The sequence below is a fragment of the Haliaeetus albicilla genome, chromosome 5, assembly GCF_947461875.1.
Source record: "Haliaeetus albicilla chromosome 5, bHalAlb1.1, whole genome shotgun sequence".
Classification (NCBI taxonomy): Eukaryota; Metazoa; Chordata; class Aves; order Accipitriformes; family Accipitridae; genus Haliaeetus; species Haliaeetus albicilla.
This window is the reverse complement of record NC_091487.1, coordinates 11,792,141-11,810,582: the sequence shown is the minus strand read 5'-3', so window position 1 is coordinate 11,810,582 and position 18,442 is coordinate 11,792,141. Positions and strand designations below refer to the sequence as shown.

General features: G+C 36.4%; 1 protein-coding gene across 8 annotated transcripts in view; it reads left to right on the top strand.

Annotated features, from left to right (window-relative positions):
* KLC1 (kinesin light chain 1) overlaps window positions 1–18,442 on the top strand; it is a 49,414-nt gene that overhangs the window by 5,779 nt on the left and 25,193 nt on the right. For 7 of the 8 annotated variants that reach the window (XM_069783340.1, XM_069783342.1, XM_069783338.1 and 4 more), the window contains exons 2-4: window positions 12,094–12,355; window positions 14,936–15,166; window positions 17,110–17,188. In XM_069783340.1, the coding sequence (XP_069639441.1) occupies window positions 12,095–12,355; window positions 14,936–15,166; window positions 17,110–17,188 (571 nt within the window). In that variant the 5' untranslated portion in view covers window position 12,094. Of the gene's footprint in view, window positions 1–8,684; window positions 8,706–12,093; window positions 12,356–14,935; window positions 15,167–17,109; window positions 17,189–18,442 lie in introns of those variants that run through there. The other variant, XM_069783339.1, reaches the window with a different exon arrangement.

Genomic DNA, 18,442 nt, shown 5'->3' with positions numbered 1-18,442 from the left:
CTGACAGAATAGTAGTATATAGTCAATGTTTAAGGATCTAGTTGAACTTTTCTTCAGTCTCAGTGCTGGTTTATGTAGTTCCACACTCCTGTTGCTTGTTCCTTGTCCTCACTGTTAACACAGCTTGCTGCATGGCAGCATGGGGAAATGGGTGTACTTTGCTTGTGTTTGTGTCCTGGACCTTTGCCTTTTCTGTCGCGTCACCTCTGACTGAAAAATCATCCAGTAAGAGGTGCAGATCTTTGGTTTGATTTATAATGGACGGGAGTGCTGGCGTCATGGAGGATGTGAATGAAATGTATGGCTTCATGAGGAGCATTACTTATTATCTCTAACCATAGTCTTAGTGAGTGAATGCTCATGGTCTTGTGTTTGCAGGAAGCCAGACCAGATGATTCGATGACCATTTCTGTCTCTAATTTCCTCTGTATGTAGAAGACAATAATGTGTGGAAGATACAAGAATGCACTATTGTTTATATTTACCATTTCCCTGGATGTAGCCCAGCTGCATTCAGTATAATGAATATTGCTGTATTGAAATATAGAGGTCATGGAGTACAAGTCATGCTGATGTTTGGCAGTATGCCTGCACACATGATAGTGACCTAGAGGCATTACTAGAGGTAGGAATGAATGAACTCTCAGGAAGATATGCTAATTCTGAGGAGTGGTCTATATTGTGAAGGTCTGGTGTGCGAACCTGATCGCTATGCCTACTGTAAGGCAGAATTGAATTTAACGGAGAGGATGTGATAAAACTGCTCTGTAGGGTTCTGGTCTGGGACTGTTCTGAAACATAGAATGCTGGTGTTTGGTAGGCATTACTGGGGACTTAAGAAATCATGCAGAGATGACAGGTAAGATTTTGTTATGGTACTGATAGATGTTTTAGCCAGATGTCCTCATTTTTCAAAGATTTGTTATCCATCCTGTATCTTTTGAAAAGGCAAGAGGCACTACAGGGTGACTTTGACTTGGTGTCCCAGTAATTTGCCGATACTTAATTACATCTCCTTTCCATTGTTCAGGAAAGAGGTAAAGGCAGATTAATGATTCAACTACTCTGCTTTTAAGTCTTTCTTACTCAGTTAGTATCAATTTCTCTCCGAATACTTTTAAGTTAAAATTATATGCTGCATGTTGATTTTAGAGCACACTTAAAATATTGCTGTTAGAATACTCATTTAACCTTAGAAAAAATTTTTAACTTTGGAGTTTGTGCAGAATGCAGGTAGAGAGCGAAGATGCACAGTGTGTTTTTGAAAGCAACAGCCAGTGGCGTTTGAATTACAGTGCCTGCTTGTAGTTGTGTGGCCATTGAATCTTGATCCCCACCCAGTTGTTACCTTAACAAATGGCCTGGAAATATGCGGGCTTATTTTTTTTTTTTTTAATTATTTTTTTTTTTTATTCTCCCCCTTAGGCCCCCAGTCCAGCTGCACATGGAGCAGTACTTGAAAGTGCATGATATGTTGCTTTCAGTGGCATGCTTGTTTTAGGAAATGACTGTTCTGCTGTCCTCAGTACTGGGATGCTTTCAAAACAGATTTATCCAAACGTGATGGTCTAAAAAATAATATTAAAATTTTTTTTAATTTTTTTTTTACTTCTTTTGCATCTGTTTCCCAGTTGATGTGTGCTCTTGTTCTGTGTTAGCCCACCAGAAGAGTGGTGTAGTGCAGCAGGATGGTGGCAACTGTCGCGCTAGTGTTGTTACCACAGCCAGTGTTTCAGGAGTTCCAAAGGAGCACCCAATGCCCCAGCACTAACTAAGATTAACCATGAATGTGAAAGATCACTGAGAGGGGGGCTAAAACTATGGTGCGATCCTCAGGTGTGAGTGCACAGAATGTTAAGGTGACAGATGCTGGGTTAGGGCCTGCTGTACTGCTCTGTACCTCCTGGCCCAGTAGAGTTCAAGACCATCTAAGTAATCCCTGCAGATTATGGAGTACTTAACAAGGAAATTATTCCCAACCTTACAGCAAAATCAGCTCTCTGCTGTTGTAGGTAAGAAATAGTGAATGATACAAGGTTGTTTTTCTATACAACTGCATCGTTTGCTACACTATGAAATGAAATTTGCAAGGTATAAAAAAGTACTAGTCTGATGACTGGTGATTGCCATTGAAAGTCTTAAATTTTGATGCAATATTTAATGGGGTAGAATTAATTCCTTCTTGATACTAAGGATAATGCTTGAACTATTTAATTGTGTGACTATTTTTGTGTAGTCATTTTGGAAGAATTAGATTAGTCATTTTGGATTTTATTTTTTTTTAATGGAAGGATAAGCAGGGGTAGGCTATTTTCCCTAAAGCTTGAAGGGAGACTGCAGTTTGTGCATCTTAATGTGAACTATTAGATAGCTTCAAAACCAGATTTAAGGGTTTGTTGAACGTAAAGGCTGGTGTGTGCTCAAGCAGTGTTAGTGAATGTTCCTTTTATGTCTGCAGAAGAAATAGGTGGTTTTCTTGTTTTGTTTCAAATAACCATCTCTTCAATGTTGTCAAGCGTGTAAGAGAAACATTATCTGTGCTTACAGTAAGTTGTCAGTAAAGCTTCCCACACAGATCCAGTAGTATGAGGGAAGATGTGGCCTTCTCTGCCCTTCCTGCATGCATTTTTTTTAATGGTTATAGATATGCCATAAAAAGTAGATTTGGTTAAGATTATAGGTCTGATGTTAGTAAGTGGAAGCTGATGGGGTTTTCAATGTATTCTGGAAGTCTGATTTGATGGGAACATTCCTGTGCTTTTACCTAAGTGCTATTTAGAGTTAAATAGATAACATAAATGGATGCTTACTTTGATTAGTCAATACAGCAGTTCTTGTCCAAAAATAACAATGCAAAATGAAAGAACTAGAGTCAAGCTCAAAAAATGTTTTGTCTACGCTATTGGCAGCTTAAAATTGCAAGACAAGTAACTTTTAAAACACTCTTATGTTACTGTACCTCTCTATTCCAGTCCCAAAGAGATGCTCTCACCAGCTAGAATCAGTCTGTTAAAAATGTCTTACCAAGACTGAAGATTCACTGAAGACATAGTTGTGCAAGTTGGCAAGCCCATGAAGAGTCAAGTGCCATTTCCACACAGAAATAAATATAGATTCTTGGAATATTGAGGGTAAAAACTGTGAAATTCGATAATAGTGATGGATTTGCAACTCAAACTGTCTTGACAGTATTTCTTTAAAAATACAGTCAACATTTCATTTCAGTCCATTTAGAGTAGGTAATTTATGAAGCGTGTCTTTTTAACTACAAAATACAATACGATTTCTTTGAAAAATTAGCCTTGATTTTTCCTGATGTATCTTTGATTCTTGTGACAAGCATTTTTAATAAGTAAGGGTAAATGTAATTACTTTTTAAATGATTCAGCTTCTGCCTTCTGATGCTTTTAAGTATGTTTATTCTGTCTTTATGTAACTACTCTTAATACAGTCATGATAATTTTGTTAAAATGATCTAGTGAGGTGGGCTTTGTGGTCATAAGCACAAGGCAAATCCTGTGTGGCCCAGACTGGTATGTTGTGTCAGTGTTCTAGTGAACAGGCAAAATGCTCTGCTTTCTTGAGGTCCGTTGGTGGCTGCTTGGAAGTGTTTATTAGTGCTCGCAAGAAACTAAGGAAGCGCTAGCTTTGAAGAAGATCAACAGACGCTGTTTGCTGTTGACACAGCAGTAGTACAGAAAAGAGACAACTCCCTTGCTCCAAGGGGTAGGAGACTTTGCAATTTGCAGTCTGTCCTCAGAAGTTGCATGGACATAACTAAATTAATAAACTGGCATTAGAGCTCTTTGCCCAAGACGACCAAACAGCAGAAGAGGTTTGTATTCAGTGTTATTATTCTGGAAAAGAATGGGGGGTTGATCTTGCTGCAGGTCTGAGGATATTTGGTAAGTCTGTTGTTTCAGATGTAGAGTAAGGAAGGTTGGTACCACCAGCCTGTAACAGATGATAGTAACCTTGATTAACAAAGAGTTAATAAGCATGTACCTTCTTGAAGGTATGGCTTTTAGTGTAGTTTCTCTAGACTCCTGACTGAGTCTACTAATCCGGCTTAGACACATGCCTGTCAGATTTCTCTTGCACTTGCTTCAGCTTTGACAAAGAGTAATCTTTGATGTGATAACAAATGCATAGAAGGATCTTATTTCCATCCAGCTTAATTTGAAACCTGAGATGTTATAAGGGCTTGTGAATATATACAGAGAAAGATTTTTCTCCTGCACGCTTACGATACATGCAGAGTGGTTGTAGGATCTAAACAAATGCCACTTTTCAGAGGAAGAATAATCCACTGTGATTTTAGGATATGTCACTATTCTGTGTTTTTATTGCTATCTATTTTTAGGACTTCAGATAGGTAAAATAGTGGGTGAGACATGCCAGAAAGAAGATACTTTCCCTTGATTCCTTTTACACAAATAGTGGGGGTAGGCATAGTAATGTGTAGAGGGGGTAGCCATATCATCTGAGGATCTCTATCTGCTGCAGTATGTGAGCAGGAGGAGCAAGGTGGGATTTGGCCACGGTCTGCAGCATGATGGAATTCCAGATACAGTTGAATCCAGAAGAGATTTTGGAAATAGATTGGCAGGTCATCTGGATTGTCTGCAGTTAAAAGGGTACAGATTTGACTGTGTCATGACAATTGAGACACTAGCTAGTAGCTAGTGTTGATTAAGTGGAGTACTGCCAAGGGATTGACACTATAATAACCTTTTCTGTAAGAGGAAGAACAATCTGTGTAGTTACAGGATGCTTTTATGCCACTGAATACTTTTACACTGTATAAGCGGTTTTTGCTGAATTAACTGTTTCAGCAGGAAGACATAATTTTAATGCAAGTAGTGTACTTGCTACAAAAGAAGGGAGGCTGAAGGCTGAAATTTTTTTTTTTGCAGTTATCTTTGAAATGTGCAAAAGTATTTATTTCAAAATAGTGTAAAGATTGTTACTTCTAACAATGCAGATAAGATTGCCAAGTGTGCTATGAAAATCTAAATGAAAGGACTCCACAGCAGTGCAAATCTTCATAGCTTGTGCTTTCTCAAAGAGAATTGTTGGCATCAGCCTTGCTACAGGTTTTATAGGAGCTATTTTTGCTATCCTCTCTTTTATTAGCAAATATAATTTGTTAGCCTGCTTTTCTCCATAATAATTCTTAATCTTCCAAAGAATCCAAACATTTCCCCTGAAAGGTATGAATTTTTTTTAATAGCAGGCTGCGATGTTAAAAGATTCCAAGATTTGTAAAGGCAAATGTACAGTGACTGTGTTCTTCAGCTAAAAAAATAAATAATACTCTTCGTTTAAACATAGTTTAAAGCAGTGGATGGGCTTATTGATAGCCTTTGGGATTTCCTAGAGTCTGATGCAGTGTTTTTCAGAGGTGGATGCTGCTGTTATGTAGGGGTAGAACATGCAGCCATGCAGCCTCTTCCCACTCATCTGTGGAGAGTATGCCTGGCAGTCTTAATAGAAAAGCAACAGCCAGGTTAGTCTGGGGGAGATCTCTGCCAGTATGCAATTTTTCTGGTGTTTGACACTTTTTATTCAAGCTGTCCTATGCTTATTGTGCATTTCTTCAGAAATTTGTGGGTTTACCTTTATAAATGCTAAACCTTTACAAAGTATGAGTGTTTGTCCAGTTTGCTTACCAACACGGATGTCTTGTGGTGTTAAGGTTGTAGGTCAGTTAAGAACATGATTCTGAGCTTTTATTAGGATACGTGCCCTTGACATTGAAGGACTACAACCGTCCTTTTTATAGTATTTACCTTGCATACCTTCGTTTTACACCAAGTGATAGGGCAGACTTCTGCATTCAGGGTTAGCTCTGAGTTGAAGGCTGGCAGAAGGAGCACAGGAGGGTTTTTTTAAAGTTCACATGCTTGCTAGCTGGAAGTTGATAGAAACTCCAAGGGGTTAATTATTTTTTCAAACAGGTTGTGTGTTCTAACGGACTTCTCTGTAGCTTAATGTTGGTTGCTAGTCATGTGCAACTCCATCTTCTTACCTGCTTCTAATCAGTGATTTATGGCCTCCAGTGTGTGCCGCTAATTGTTCTCACTGAGTTATTTTTAAGGTAGCTTGTGTGCATGTGTGCTAAATTGTGAAGACGCTTTCTGAGATTATGTATTTGGAAACCTGAGGCAGTACAGAAGTGCAGCAGTATTCTGTTTATAGAACTGGGTCAGCGAGCGTACCTTAAGTCTGACGTCCAAGAGGACGCTGTTTGCAGGTGCAGTTCAAGGTTTTTCTGTTCTGTAGAGGCTCATATGTGGATTCAAATATAGTATGAGGAAAAGAGTGATGGCATTGACAGTTCAGCCACAGTCCTGAACATGTCAAGGGGAAAAAGTTACTCTGTTTCTTTTGTGGGGTTAGAGAGAATGTATTGAAATAAAATTCCTGAGTGTAAGGGATCATTTTAATTAAAAGGAGGGCAAGCCAAACAAAAAGAGAAAGATTATAAATTTCCTTAGGTATGAGAATATGACTTGCGATAGCAGAAATAGCCTCACAGAGAAAAAGAAATGAACATCTTAGATTTTAAAAAAAAAAGTAAGTAACCATTCTTCTTTCAGACTTGGAGATTTCTGACTAAACCGTAATAGCAATATATTGAAACTAGAGTGTTTCTTATCCAAGTCCTTTTACAAATACCTTTCTAAGTATATGAAAGACATCCATGAGTGATTCATCCTTGCCATTTCTGACTAGTGTGTGTCACTGAGCTGCCTTGTTAGAAAGGGGTGCAGTTAATGTAGTATTTGACATACTACTTGTGTCCCTCGGCAGACTGTTTTTCATCTCTTGCCTTTGTTGGTGATTTTCTTTTTGTGCTTGGAAGGCCTGTGATCTTTTGAGGATTGTTTGAGAAGGCAGTTCTCCACGTTATGAAGATCAGCAGTTAAAGCAGCTCGTGGTATTTCAAGATGGTGCATTCCATGATGTAGAGATGTGTTCTTGGTCTGAGCAGGGAATTAATGACTTGTAATTTGCAGCTAATACAAAATGAAACACGCACATGCCAGATGTAGGACGCTGAGGCTTGCCATTTAATTAAGAAGGAACTAAGAGTGAAGTTAGTGTTAAAAGCCCTGAATAGACTGATTATTGTTATGAAACAGTGAACTGATAGGTTCATACTGGAGATACAAAAAGCTCAAATTAGTATATACTTTATCTTTCTGGAATTTGCTGTGCTTGTAGATGGCGGGGCCTGTAGGTATGGCTTGAGCCAGTCTTGTAGTAGCTTTTACTGTTAGGAAGATGATTTATTCTTTCTTGTAGGCAGACACATTATTCCCTAATTTTCAGCTATCCTGCCTGCTATCTGTATATTCAGAGGAAAAAGTTCAGGCAGAATTTGACTTGTCACAGCAGCTTACAGACTTTGGTGTTTTGTTTTTTTGTTTTTTTTTTTTTTAATTGTATTTGAAATTGCATTTTAAAACAATAATGATCAGACACTAGATACATTAAAAAATTATCTTCCAAGCTTTTAGTACTTGAAACCTGACTATTAAGTAATGAAAATATCAATACTGAGAGAGTGAATTCTTAGGGATACATAACAAGGAAATAAAAATAAAAAATGAGAATAGTTTTATTTATTTGTTTATTTATTTGTCTTGAGGACCCTTGCTAATCTTTAGTCAAGAAAATAAAACAACTTTGTGAGTTTCTTAGGAAAATGTTCTTCTTCCTTAATAAGTTTTCCTACACAAAGAAGATTCATATGGTTATGTGTTTTGATTCAAGAATTCTTTGAGGTGATCTGCAGGGAAATGACACTTTTTTAAGTAGCTGAGTAGGAAAATCTATTTACTTTTTAAGAGATCCCTAAATATGATTTGAAGAGCTTAAGTAGCTAGCTCTGGTGTTTATGTGTCCGTAGGAGAATTTAGGCACAAATTGTGATGTCAACATTACTAGTGCAATTGGTTTGAAAGTTTTATGAATAACAAAATACTTAATTGGTTGTATTTTTCAATTAGTTTAAGTCATTTGTATATGATGAGATTATCCTAGCAGTTATAGGACTGAAAGACAGTAGGCTTAGCTCTGTTTCCTTTATGCTTTCTTTGGTTCAGATTCTTGCTATTCTCAATACATTTCTTTGATTGGAGTTCAAGTTATAAAATTCTGCAAAAACCTCTTTAGTGGGTGTCATTGTAGGGCTTTTTATGTTGATCTGTCCAAGTTCATTAATTTTTGTGTGTTTGAAGAAAATGGCTTGATTTTTTTTTTTATTTTTTTATTTTTAAAGTGTTGGAAAGTGTTAAGTGACTTTAGTCTATGTTGTGGTAAATAAACCAGAAAGGTAATACTCAAGATCTACACAGGCACGTATTTAAGACGATACATAAATTGCTTAGGCCAGCTGGCTAGTCTATAACTGGCTGCATTGCGTATTTTTTCCTCTCTTCCAAAATTCTGTTTTCCAACTAAACCTTTGTGCATCTTAATTTTTTGTTTTGTTATCAATTGTACACTGAATGAAAAATTAGTGTTTGAATCTAGAATTCCTGCCCTGTAACAGGTAGAATTTGCAGTGCAGTGGAGTGTATACAGGATAAAACTGACAGGAGCTTAAGAAGCCTTTGATTATGCCCTTTTTTTTCTGTAGGGGAAAAAATAGAGGAAGAAAGAATTAACACTTTTGAAAAGTGACAATAGGCACGGTAGGTTTTGTGTCTTTTCCTCTGTATATGTGCATGTCTACTTCCTGCATACAAACTTAACTTTTTTGCTTCCTGTATGGCTTTTGCTGCCTCAGGGTATGCAAAACTAATTGTATGATTGTGTATTCAAATGTGGTCTTGTTTGATGAATAGGTAATACCCTTTTGTAAAATATATTTTTAAAAGTCGTGGAAATAGCACCACACCTCCATGCTACTCTTAAAATATATTAGATATTTATTTATTAATCTTACTCCTACAAAGGATCAGATGTGATAGCATGATAAATTACATGTTTGTTATCCTTCTGTTTTCTAAGTTATTCTCCCAAGCACAATCTATAAAACTCTGAAGAACAGTGTCCAAATTTTCTGTAGTGTTTTATACAGACATCATTTAAGCAGATGCCTGTGAAACCTATGCAGAAGGATTTATTCCTTTCCTGTCAGTGGGAGAGATTTGGATTCTAACAATTTTCACTACAGGAGACTTGAGAATCCCTTTCCTAGGCTGCATGGACCTTCAGATCGATCTGTGTCTTGATGTAGCTTTTGACTTGACACCAGCTCTGGTTTAGTTGCTTGTAGTGGTAGCTCTGAGGCAATGAAAGCTTATAGCTACATTTAGTTTAAAATGAGGTGGCCTAAAAATCTGACACACTGGATTGAGACAAGAAGCATGTATTTGTAAAGCAGGTCTACTGCTGTGATGGGCTTTAAGAATGTTTTTGCCCCATTGGGTTTAAACCTTTCTGCTGTTCCTTTCTTCAAAAGCTTCTGTGCTGGCTTAGCTTTCCTTAATTGCAGCTTCAGTGTATTCAGCCAGAGCGACGTGCCTGATTCTATCTATGATCTGACAACCTTTTTTCCTTATAGTAACAAATCAGTGTTTGTTTCACACCTTAGATGTAGTTGTGCACACAGATGTGTCTTTTGGCTGGATTTTGTATGTTGGATAGGTATTTCCCAGGCTACTGTATTCTTTTTGCATGAAGGCATGACCATTGCAAGGCCTAATGTAGTTTTTGGTATTACTTTCTTGGTTTTGTGTACTCTTTTTGTAACAATGAATGGCTGTATTTATTATTTATTATTATTCATTTATTATTATTAATGTATTTATTATTTATCTGTATTCATCACCTAGAGTTCATATAAGTTCTACTGTGGCAGTTAAAATGTGCAATTTTTTTTAAACAGCACCTGTACATGCATTACATACATACATGCACACAGCTGCCTTCCATCTTTGGTGTAGAACGACAACAAAATACTGAAGCATGCAGAAGGAATTGCTGTCCCTGTTCACATAAGACAGATAAATGATCACATACTTATTTTGAAATACTGTAGAAAAACTCCAGGTATTTAAAAATCGCATTTCTCAGAACTTCTCTAATATAAAATGGAAGCCCCTATTTGTTAGATGTCCTCTGCTGTTTTTATTTCCTTGTGATCAAAGGTTCAGTTCTTTGCATTCAGGATGGAAATTGTTAACTGAAGGTGTGAAAGCATGCTGACAGTAGTAAGGGCTGAGTTCTGTGCTGAATGAAGTTAACATAATCCATAACAATTTCTTGCATGACTCTGCATGTCAGAAGCATTTATTTACAAATTTGGCTCACATTAAATTGCAGTTCATTTTTATACACAATTTTAGAGAGTATGTGCTTTAAAAATGTCATTTGAGCATCTGGGTAATAGTTCTCAGGTTATAAATGGGAGATGTGTAAATATCATTCTGCTCATCAGGTTCTGGTGAGTTGATTTTTTATTCCATGCTAGATTAGATGTTTTATACAGATGTGTATGCTCATTACATATATTGGTGAATATGGAGTTCTTGTATTAAACTGTGGTAAAACTAAATTCACTGCTTCCTCAAATTATCTGTGTTTTCAGACAATAGATTATTACAAAATAAACCAGTGTAGAATACAGCTCTTTTGTGACAAATGGGTATGCCTTTTAGGTATCACGTTGCAAGAGACCGTAACAGAGGGGGTAATTTGAGTGTACATAAAAAAGAGCAACTGGTTTGTGGTTGGTTGTTGGGTTTTTTTTTAATGTAATACAAGAGTATAAGAGCACATTCTTTGGGTTTTGTCATGAAGTGGTGCATATATGCACGTTCTTTATAGCACTCTTATTCAAGACTTAAGTAGTTGTAATATTTTTGCTTTCTCCTAAAACTAAACTTGTTTCTGTACAAAGTTTTAATACATTTTAGCTAATTCATTTTAAATGTTAGTTTATCAAAGCTTCCCCAAGTGTCTTCATATAGATGTGATAATTTCTTGCTTTTGAAAATTTTTTCCTACTTTATTTTGATTTATACTACCTGGTTCACTCAGAGATATAAATATCTTAAGTATAAAGGAGCAATTCCTCAATTCTTTATTTTCATTATAGAACATTTTTCTGGTGACATTTAAAAAGGATCAAGTGATTTCTGTGTCTTCTATTTGTATTTTTACATTGTTATACTTGTCTCTTCAGTAACAGCGTGCATGATAATAAAGTTATTTGAGTTTCTAAACTTCTTTGGATATTCATTTGCGTTTGGTAGAGGTGTTTACAAATATCCAGCAATTTGCTAGCCGTAATGTAGTGCATGAGGTACTGACAAAATAGCACAGTGAGATGTTTCTTGCAAGAGTTGTGTTACACAAACCGATTTTTTTCCAGCATGAGACAGCTGTTGCAATTTCATCAAAACAGCTGCATCTAGACCTGTAGGCAATTGAATGTCTATATGTAACTGTAGAGTTAACAATAACGAATGTAATCTTAGGGGGTAGTTGTTATTTTCAAAACGTAGTGGTAACAGCTTTTGTAGCCCTTGGAAAATGGATGAAGACAGTGTTTCCTTCTTACTGGAAAAGGATGATTTTTCTCATGATTGATTGATCAACCCTTTTAGAGGGTTGGATGGTGTTTCTTCAAATTCTTCAAGTTCTATTTTGTGGATATTTTAAAAGATAGTTGTAGATCAGTAGCATCTGCAAATAGCTATGTTTATTATAGTATGTCTTTTATACACCAGCTACTTTGCTTTTGCACAAACCAGAATCCTGGAGATGCAGCCCTGTTCTTCAACACTTGTTAGAAATTCTGCCATGTTGTGGTATATATTTTATTTTCTGCTGTTGTTTGGCTTATGGATTAGTGTTAATATTAAATCTGGAAATAGAAACTGGAAAACTTGAAACTCTGCTCAAACCCGGGTCTTAAAACATTGTAAAAGTTGTGTAAAAATTTAACTGCATTCGAATATACATTTCAAATTCATATGTTTTAATGTCTTCTTAAAGGAAAGCTTTTCAGTGATAGGAAATTGCTTGTTTTATTTTTACTTTCAGATTAACTAGCGTACTCTTCCATTTCAGAATGTATGAAAACATGTCCACAATGGTGTATTTAAAGGAAGAGAAGTTGGAGAAGCTTACTCAAGATGAAATCATTGCCAAAACTAAGCAAGTGATTAATGGACTAGAGGCACTGAAGAATGAACACAACTCAATTTTACAGAGCTTACTAGAAACACTGAAATGTTTGAAGAAAGATGATGAAACTAATCTGGTTGAAGAAAAATCAAACATGATTCGAAAGTCACTGGAAATGCTGGAGCTTGGCCTTAGTGAAGCACAGGTAAAATTGCAGTAGAAATAAAGCATTTCAGACTTTGAGGACTTACATTTGTCTTACTGAATATTAGTAATGTGCTGAGACGTTTACATTGTTGTTGTATGTTAAGGAAAAAGACTACTGTAATTGAGAGGTAGATACTATCCATCTTGCTATGTTACAGAACTAATTATGCATTCAGTATTAAAGCACTGAAGCTCATAACTGAGCTCCTCTTTACTTTGGTGAGACAGCTGCTAATTTCTGTTTAGACTTCTCCACGACATTAGGCAGGTAATTGAATCTAAAAACATTTTAAAGGTTAAGAATTGAGTACAGAATCTGAACAACGTTCACTGATGCATTAAAGAAAAGACTCTGAGCTAACTTCTGTGAACTATCTTAGTTGATGAAGGTATCGTGTAAAGAAGATGAGTGAAAAGATGCATGTTTAATTGGGATGTCAGGACTATATTTACAGTCCAACTTTAGGGTATTTTATACTAGGTCAAAAACCTGAAACAATGTGATGTGACATAGTCATCAGTATAAAATGGCAGAGTGTTTGCAAATGAGTTGCAAATGCCAATGAGTTAGCTCTATATTAATAGGCTTTATATTAGTCTATACCTGTGCTCAGTCTTCTCATCTGGATCGAGCTATTGTTGTTTGTGATCTGGAAGTTGTGTGCATTGGATCACGGTGAATTGAGGCCTGAGAGAATGAACAAATGCGGGTTACCAGACATGGGAATCTAGAACCCCTGGATATTATGGTACAGACTGGCAGGCCTTAGTATATTTTACAAGTTTTGATCCCTTATATTGGAAGAAAATACTAGAAGATATATGGAATAAAATTGCAATAGTTGAGTTACCTTTAATGGGTGTCTGTAGAAGATCTGTGAGTGAATGAGTAACTTCTGTCTCCTAACTTTGTTGTGGTATCGGGACTCCAAAAAGCTAGTTCTGATTCTTGGCTCTGTCAGATTCAGTGACCTCAGTTGCAGATGTTACTGCCTTGTTTGCCCCACATGGTGTTTTGTGAACTGTGGTGGCAAGGAGCCAAGATGTCTGCATTTATTGCCTTTGTTAGGAAACCAATTACACTTTGAACTACTACTCTCAGACCTGATAAGCATACTCTTCCTGCATGCTTTAGGTTGCAACAGTGTAGTAATTTTCTTTATTTGCAGTATTTAAATTAAGATATGGAAATATTTTATAGACATTTTTGTGACACGGATGTAGGTCTGATGACATGTTATTTCCATGAAAATGAAGCTGACTTTTCTTAAGAATCAAATCTTTTTTTTTTCAGTTAATTCTAGAGGGTAAGATTGCAAAGGATTTTAGTTTGCCATTGTAGCTTGTACAATGTTGTAAGAATATGTTGATCCTATTATCACAACTTTCCTAAATGTACTTTCTGGTGTTTCAAACAATGGCATTTGTATAGGCCAAATAATTTAAATTATTAACAATCTTGGATATGTAAATAGATAGGTGCTGAAGACTGGAGATTTGGACCAGTATTAGAAAATTATAACTGGAGTTTTTCTTACCTTTATAGGAAAAAGTAGTTTCTAAAGGCTTGATGTATTTTTTTGAAATCTGAAATTTCAGCTAAGGACACCATCTGTTTCACATGAAATATGTAGTTTTAAAACACTTTGAGGTAGCGTTGTTTTAAAAAACCATGAAATTGAGGAGATGAAATACTAATAACTTGGGGATGTCAAACTCATCTGAAAGAAGATTTGTATTATCACCAGTGGTCCATTCTTACAAGGGGTGCTTCCTGGGATTGTATCAGCTGTTTTACGTGTATCAGTGGGAAATTACATAAACAGTGAAGGGAGAATGTCTCCTGTATGTAGTGTTTGGCTTTTACTTAATGAGCTCCTTTTTCATTTAACTTTGCGTAGCAAAAAAAACCAATCCAAGTAAACTGCTTTTATGGCTGTTCCATTTTTTGTCCTTAATGTGACTGTTCAAACACATTGAATGTCTGCACACTCAAGCTTGTGATGTGTGTATATAAAGTGCTTATATAAATTGTGTGTTCAGTTGCACATTTAGATCTCCGTAGTATCATTGTCCCTTTGAAGTAATATCGTTACGCTGAGGTGTTCATCCTTATGAACTGTAATCATGTATATGAATTATTTTCTGTCTGAAAGCTGCTAAATTAGAGCTCTGTGTTAGTTCTTAGTTATTTTTGTGATCCTTCAAGTTAAAAGTATTACTGCTCCATTTCATGTTAGTGGAACAAAGATTTCCATTTCAGTAATCTAAACTCTAATTCAAATTCTTCATGTATTTTAAGATTGTATGTAGTCTTCAGGGAATTCTAAACCAATTTGACTTCTGATAGCATCATGGAAAACAATCATTACTAAAGAGTTCCTCTAGGCTAATTCTGGCTGAACAAATGGTAAAAAAGTTTAGAGGAAAAGTGAGAACCAGATATATAAAGAAGAGAAATCTGAATGTTTACCAGATTTCCCAGCTGGCATAGGTTTTAAATAATAAAAGGCTTTTATGTTAAATACAGGACTGCATTCTAGGGGAAGTATGTCATGTGACACCTTCTGCTTTTTAGGTAATGATGGCCTTGTCAAATCACTTAAATGCAGTGGAGTCAGAGAAGCAGAAATTGCGTGCTCAGGTTCGCCGGCTATGCCAGGAAAATCAGTGGCTACGGGATGAACTAGCCAATACACAACAGAAATTACAGAAAAGTGAACAATCTGTGGCTCAACTGGAGGAAGAGAAGAAACATCTAGAATTCATGAATCAATTAAAAAAATATGACGATGATATTTCACCATCAGTAAGTAGCTGTATAGTAAAAAGCACCTTACGTTTACATGTGTTGTAATTTGCCTAGTTACCAAGAAATGACAGATAGAAGCTTTTTATTTATCTTTAACATAAATTTGTCATTAAAATGCTTACCTTGTACCAGTGTCACATAGTTTGCAGAAAGATTCTGAGAGTTCAGTTCATTCGTATTTTAAGAGAGTAAATGTTTCACTGTGTGTACATAATAAAATACATATGAGGATCAAAATCCATAAATAGTTATTTAGTATCATATTAGCTTAAAAATACAAAGAACTGAACCAAACCAAAATTTCCTTTTGTACATTCAACAGTTAAAGTAAGTGGAGAATGTAAACTATTAGAGATTCTAAGTACATAGGGGACTTGGCTTATTTTGACTGCAAGAAAAATATTTACTTCTCATCTAGTGAAATCCGTGTGTAGCTGTTAGATCTTTTGAGAAGTTATACTATGATAGGATATTATTGAATCCCCTTCCAGGACCTTCTGCCAGGCATTGTGATCATCTGCGTGTGTTCAGTCATGTTTAGCTAGCCCCTTGTGTTACATATTCTTAGATTCAGCGAGAGAATGGATACAATTTTAATTTACAGAAGTAATTTATCACTTAAAAAGACTTCTGAATTACTTGCCCTTCTTGTTATCCTTTTATTTTGTTTCTTTAATTTAGATGGCACAGTAGAGAAAGATCTCATTTTTTGTGTTCAGACCTTCTCAGCTGTGTCTTGGAAAGAACAGTTTTTCATAACCAATTATGAGTTGGTATTTGTATCCGAATACTGCCAGTGAAGCCTGTTTAGAAAAGGGGCAGGCAGAGGGAAGGAATATTGGGATTTTGATGTGCTAACTGTTGAACTGTAAGCTGCAGATGGCCTAAATAGCACCATTATTTGAAATTTAATTGCCAAATAGGGTCAAAGTAAGCAAAGCATCTTTATAGTTTCACTAACCATATGGACAGTCTCTGTTGTTAGCCTTTGAGAATAGTCAATTGTGTATACGCAGTACGAGGTTGGAATCAGCACACTTAAAGTTACAAACTTCCCATCTGACATCTAGTCCCATCAATCTGCTGTCTTTGCAGAGCACTCGCTTTGCTACCATTGAACTTGAATGCCAGCAGCAGCAGTTGTCGTCTTCTCATCTGTAGAAAAAGGTGTTGGATGGAGAGCCAGAAAAATAGGAAATGTGTTCTGCTCCTGGGTTTTCTCCTTACTGAGATTAACATTTCTGAGAGCTTCAACTATTTATATTGTGTAGACTCCACATTTAAGAAGCAGGATTGAGGGATGATCTGTTTCTTTATTTTACATGATTGCGGGATTTGGAATGATCTTTGGATGTTTAAAATCAATACACACTGATGGATTGTGCAGAAATTAATATGGTTCCAGATGGAGACTGTTGGAGATGAACTTCCTTCCAAGTGTTGTGGTGGTTTTTTTTTTTTCTTTTTTCTTTTTGAACCTCACAGATCACAATTGCAAAATCTGTTATTTGTGCAGAAGTTGAGTACTCAGAAAATGAGGTCTCCTTATTCTTCTCCCTTGCCCATCTATAACTGTTTATGACTAAAAAAGTACAGTGGATGGTTCTGTATTCAGTAGTGCTCACTCTTCACTGGGTACTTTCATTAGGTATAATGTCGCTGTAAGAATAGCAAATGTGTTCTTCTGTGCTTAAATTGAGGCTGAAATCTAGGAGACCTGATTTCTATTCCTGGATCTTCTGAAGGTGTCCTGTATTGTTTGGGGACAGAGTATGTAAATATATTTGGACATAAGACCTTCATAAAACTTCTGTGAGAAATGTTCTTGTCAATTCCTAAGTTCTGGAAGTGGGGTTTTCCTTTAACATAGCTGATTAAAATGGACAGTCCTGTTATGCCTTAGATTTAAGTGTAACAATTTGTTTGGGCTTGTTCTATAGGAGGATAAAGATACGGATTCCACCAAAGAGCCTTTGGATGACTTATTTCCCAATGATGAAGATGACCAAGGACAAGGAAGTAAGTGCACTTCAAATTAGAATGTTAGTGTATTTCTGCAATGCAGAATATAAAGATGCTTTTTATAAAAATGAATCCATATTTGGGGTCCTCTGGGACACAGCGGGAGTGGTGAATGCCTCTGCTAGAATAAGGAAACCAGTCATTGACATGCATTCTATACATTGATATGTACAGAACTGGGTCTAGGTTTTTAAAGAGAGTTTATTAGCTGTTGTAAAGTTCTTGGGACTGGCTTGAGTTCAAAATTCATCCCACAGTGTTTTCTGTGGGCCTTGGAATAGAAAAGGTTTGTTCCAAGTGACTGAGGCAGATTCCAAAACATTGAAGCTTTTTGATGGTCTGCCCAGGTGCTGAATTCTGTTAATGACCTTTCTGATGATCTGATTTAAAATTTTGGGGCAGGTTTCAGTATGAAGTCTTTCTCATATAATCTTTTGTCCTTTGCTAAAGTTGTCTTCCGTAGTTTTACTACTCATTCTAGAAGTATTGTCTTCAGGTCAGAAGGACTGATGAATATGCAGTGGAGTTTGAGGTAGAGGTTTTGGTAGCGTGATTGAAAGAAGCCGTTAATAGATGAGCCTTGCTTAGTAAAACGTGTTTCCTGTATGGGTGTGAAGCTGATACGTGTTGTATTGATACTGTAGTGGATATGCAGTGTGCTAGTAGTATAATGGTTCTTAGTAGACAAAGGATTTCAGAAAAAATGTTTGAAGGGTACCGCCTTTGTAATCAGTAAAGTTTTGAATTTCCTTTATGGGCACATACACAAGATACACTGCATTCTTGATAGCATGGTAATGCTATCCATAGCCAGCAATGGAAGGAAGACTTGAAGAGTTTAGAATAGGCTACTGTTGACCATGAACTCCCCCCTGAACTCATCCTTGCTTCCCTAGAATTTTGTAGTAGGAAAGTTGAATGGCAAAGCTGTCTATACCTGCATAGTCCATGTACCTTATTTCACTTTACAAAAGACCAAGTTGACATGTCAGTAATTTCCTTGACCTTCAGGAAAAACACTGAAATGCTTCAGTGCTTTGGTAGGCAGTGATTGTGGGTGTGGACTTGGAATTGTATGATTCCGCTGACATAAAAAGGCTCCGACTTGCTGTGAGAGTGGTTTTTGCTTGATAGAAAGGAGAGAAGAAAGTCAGGCTCACGGCTGGAGCCCTTATCCTGTGTGTTGTCTAGAATTTAATGAAAATGAGTGAGGGAATTTTTTCAATCTTCCTAGAAATCTTCCAGGTGAAG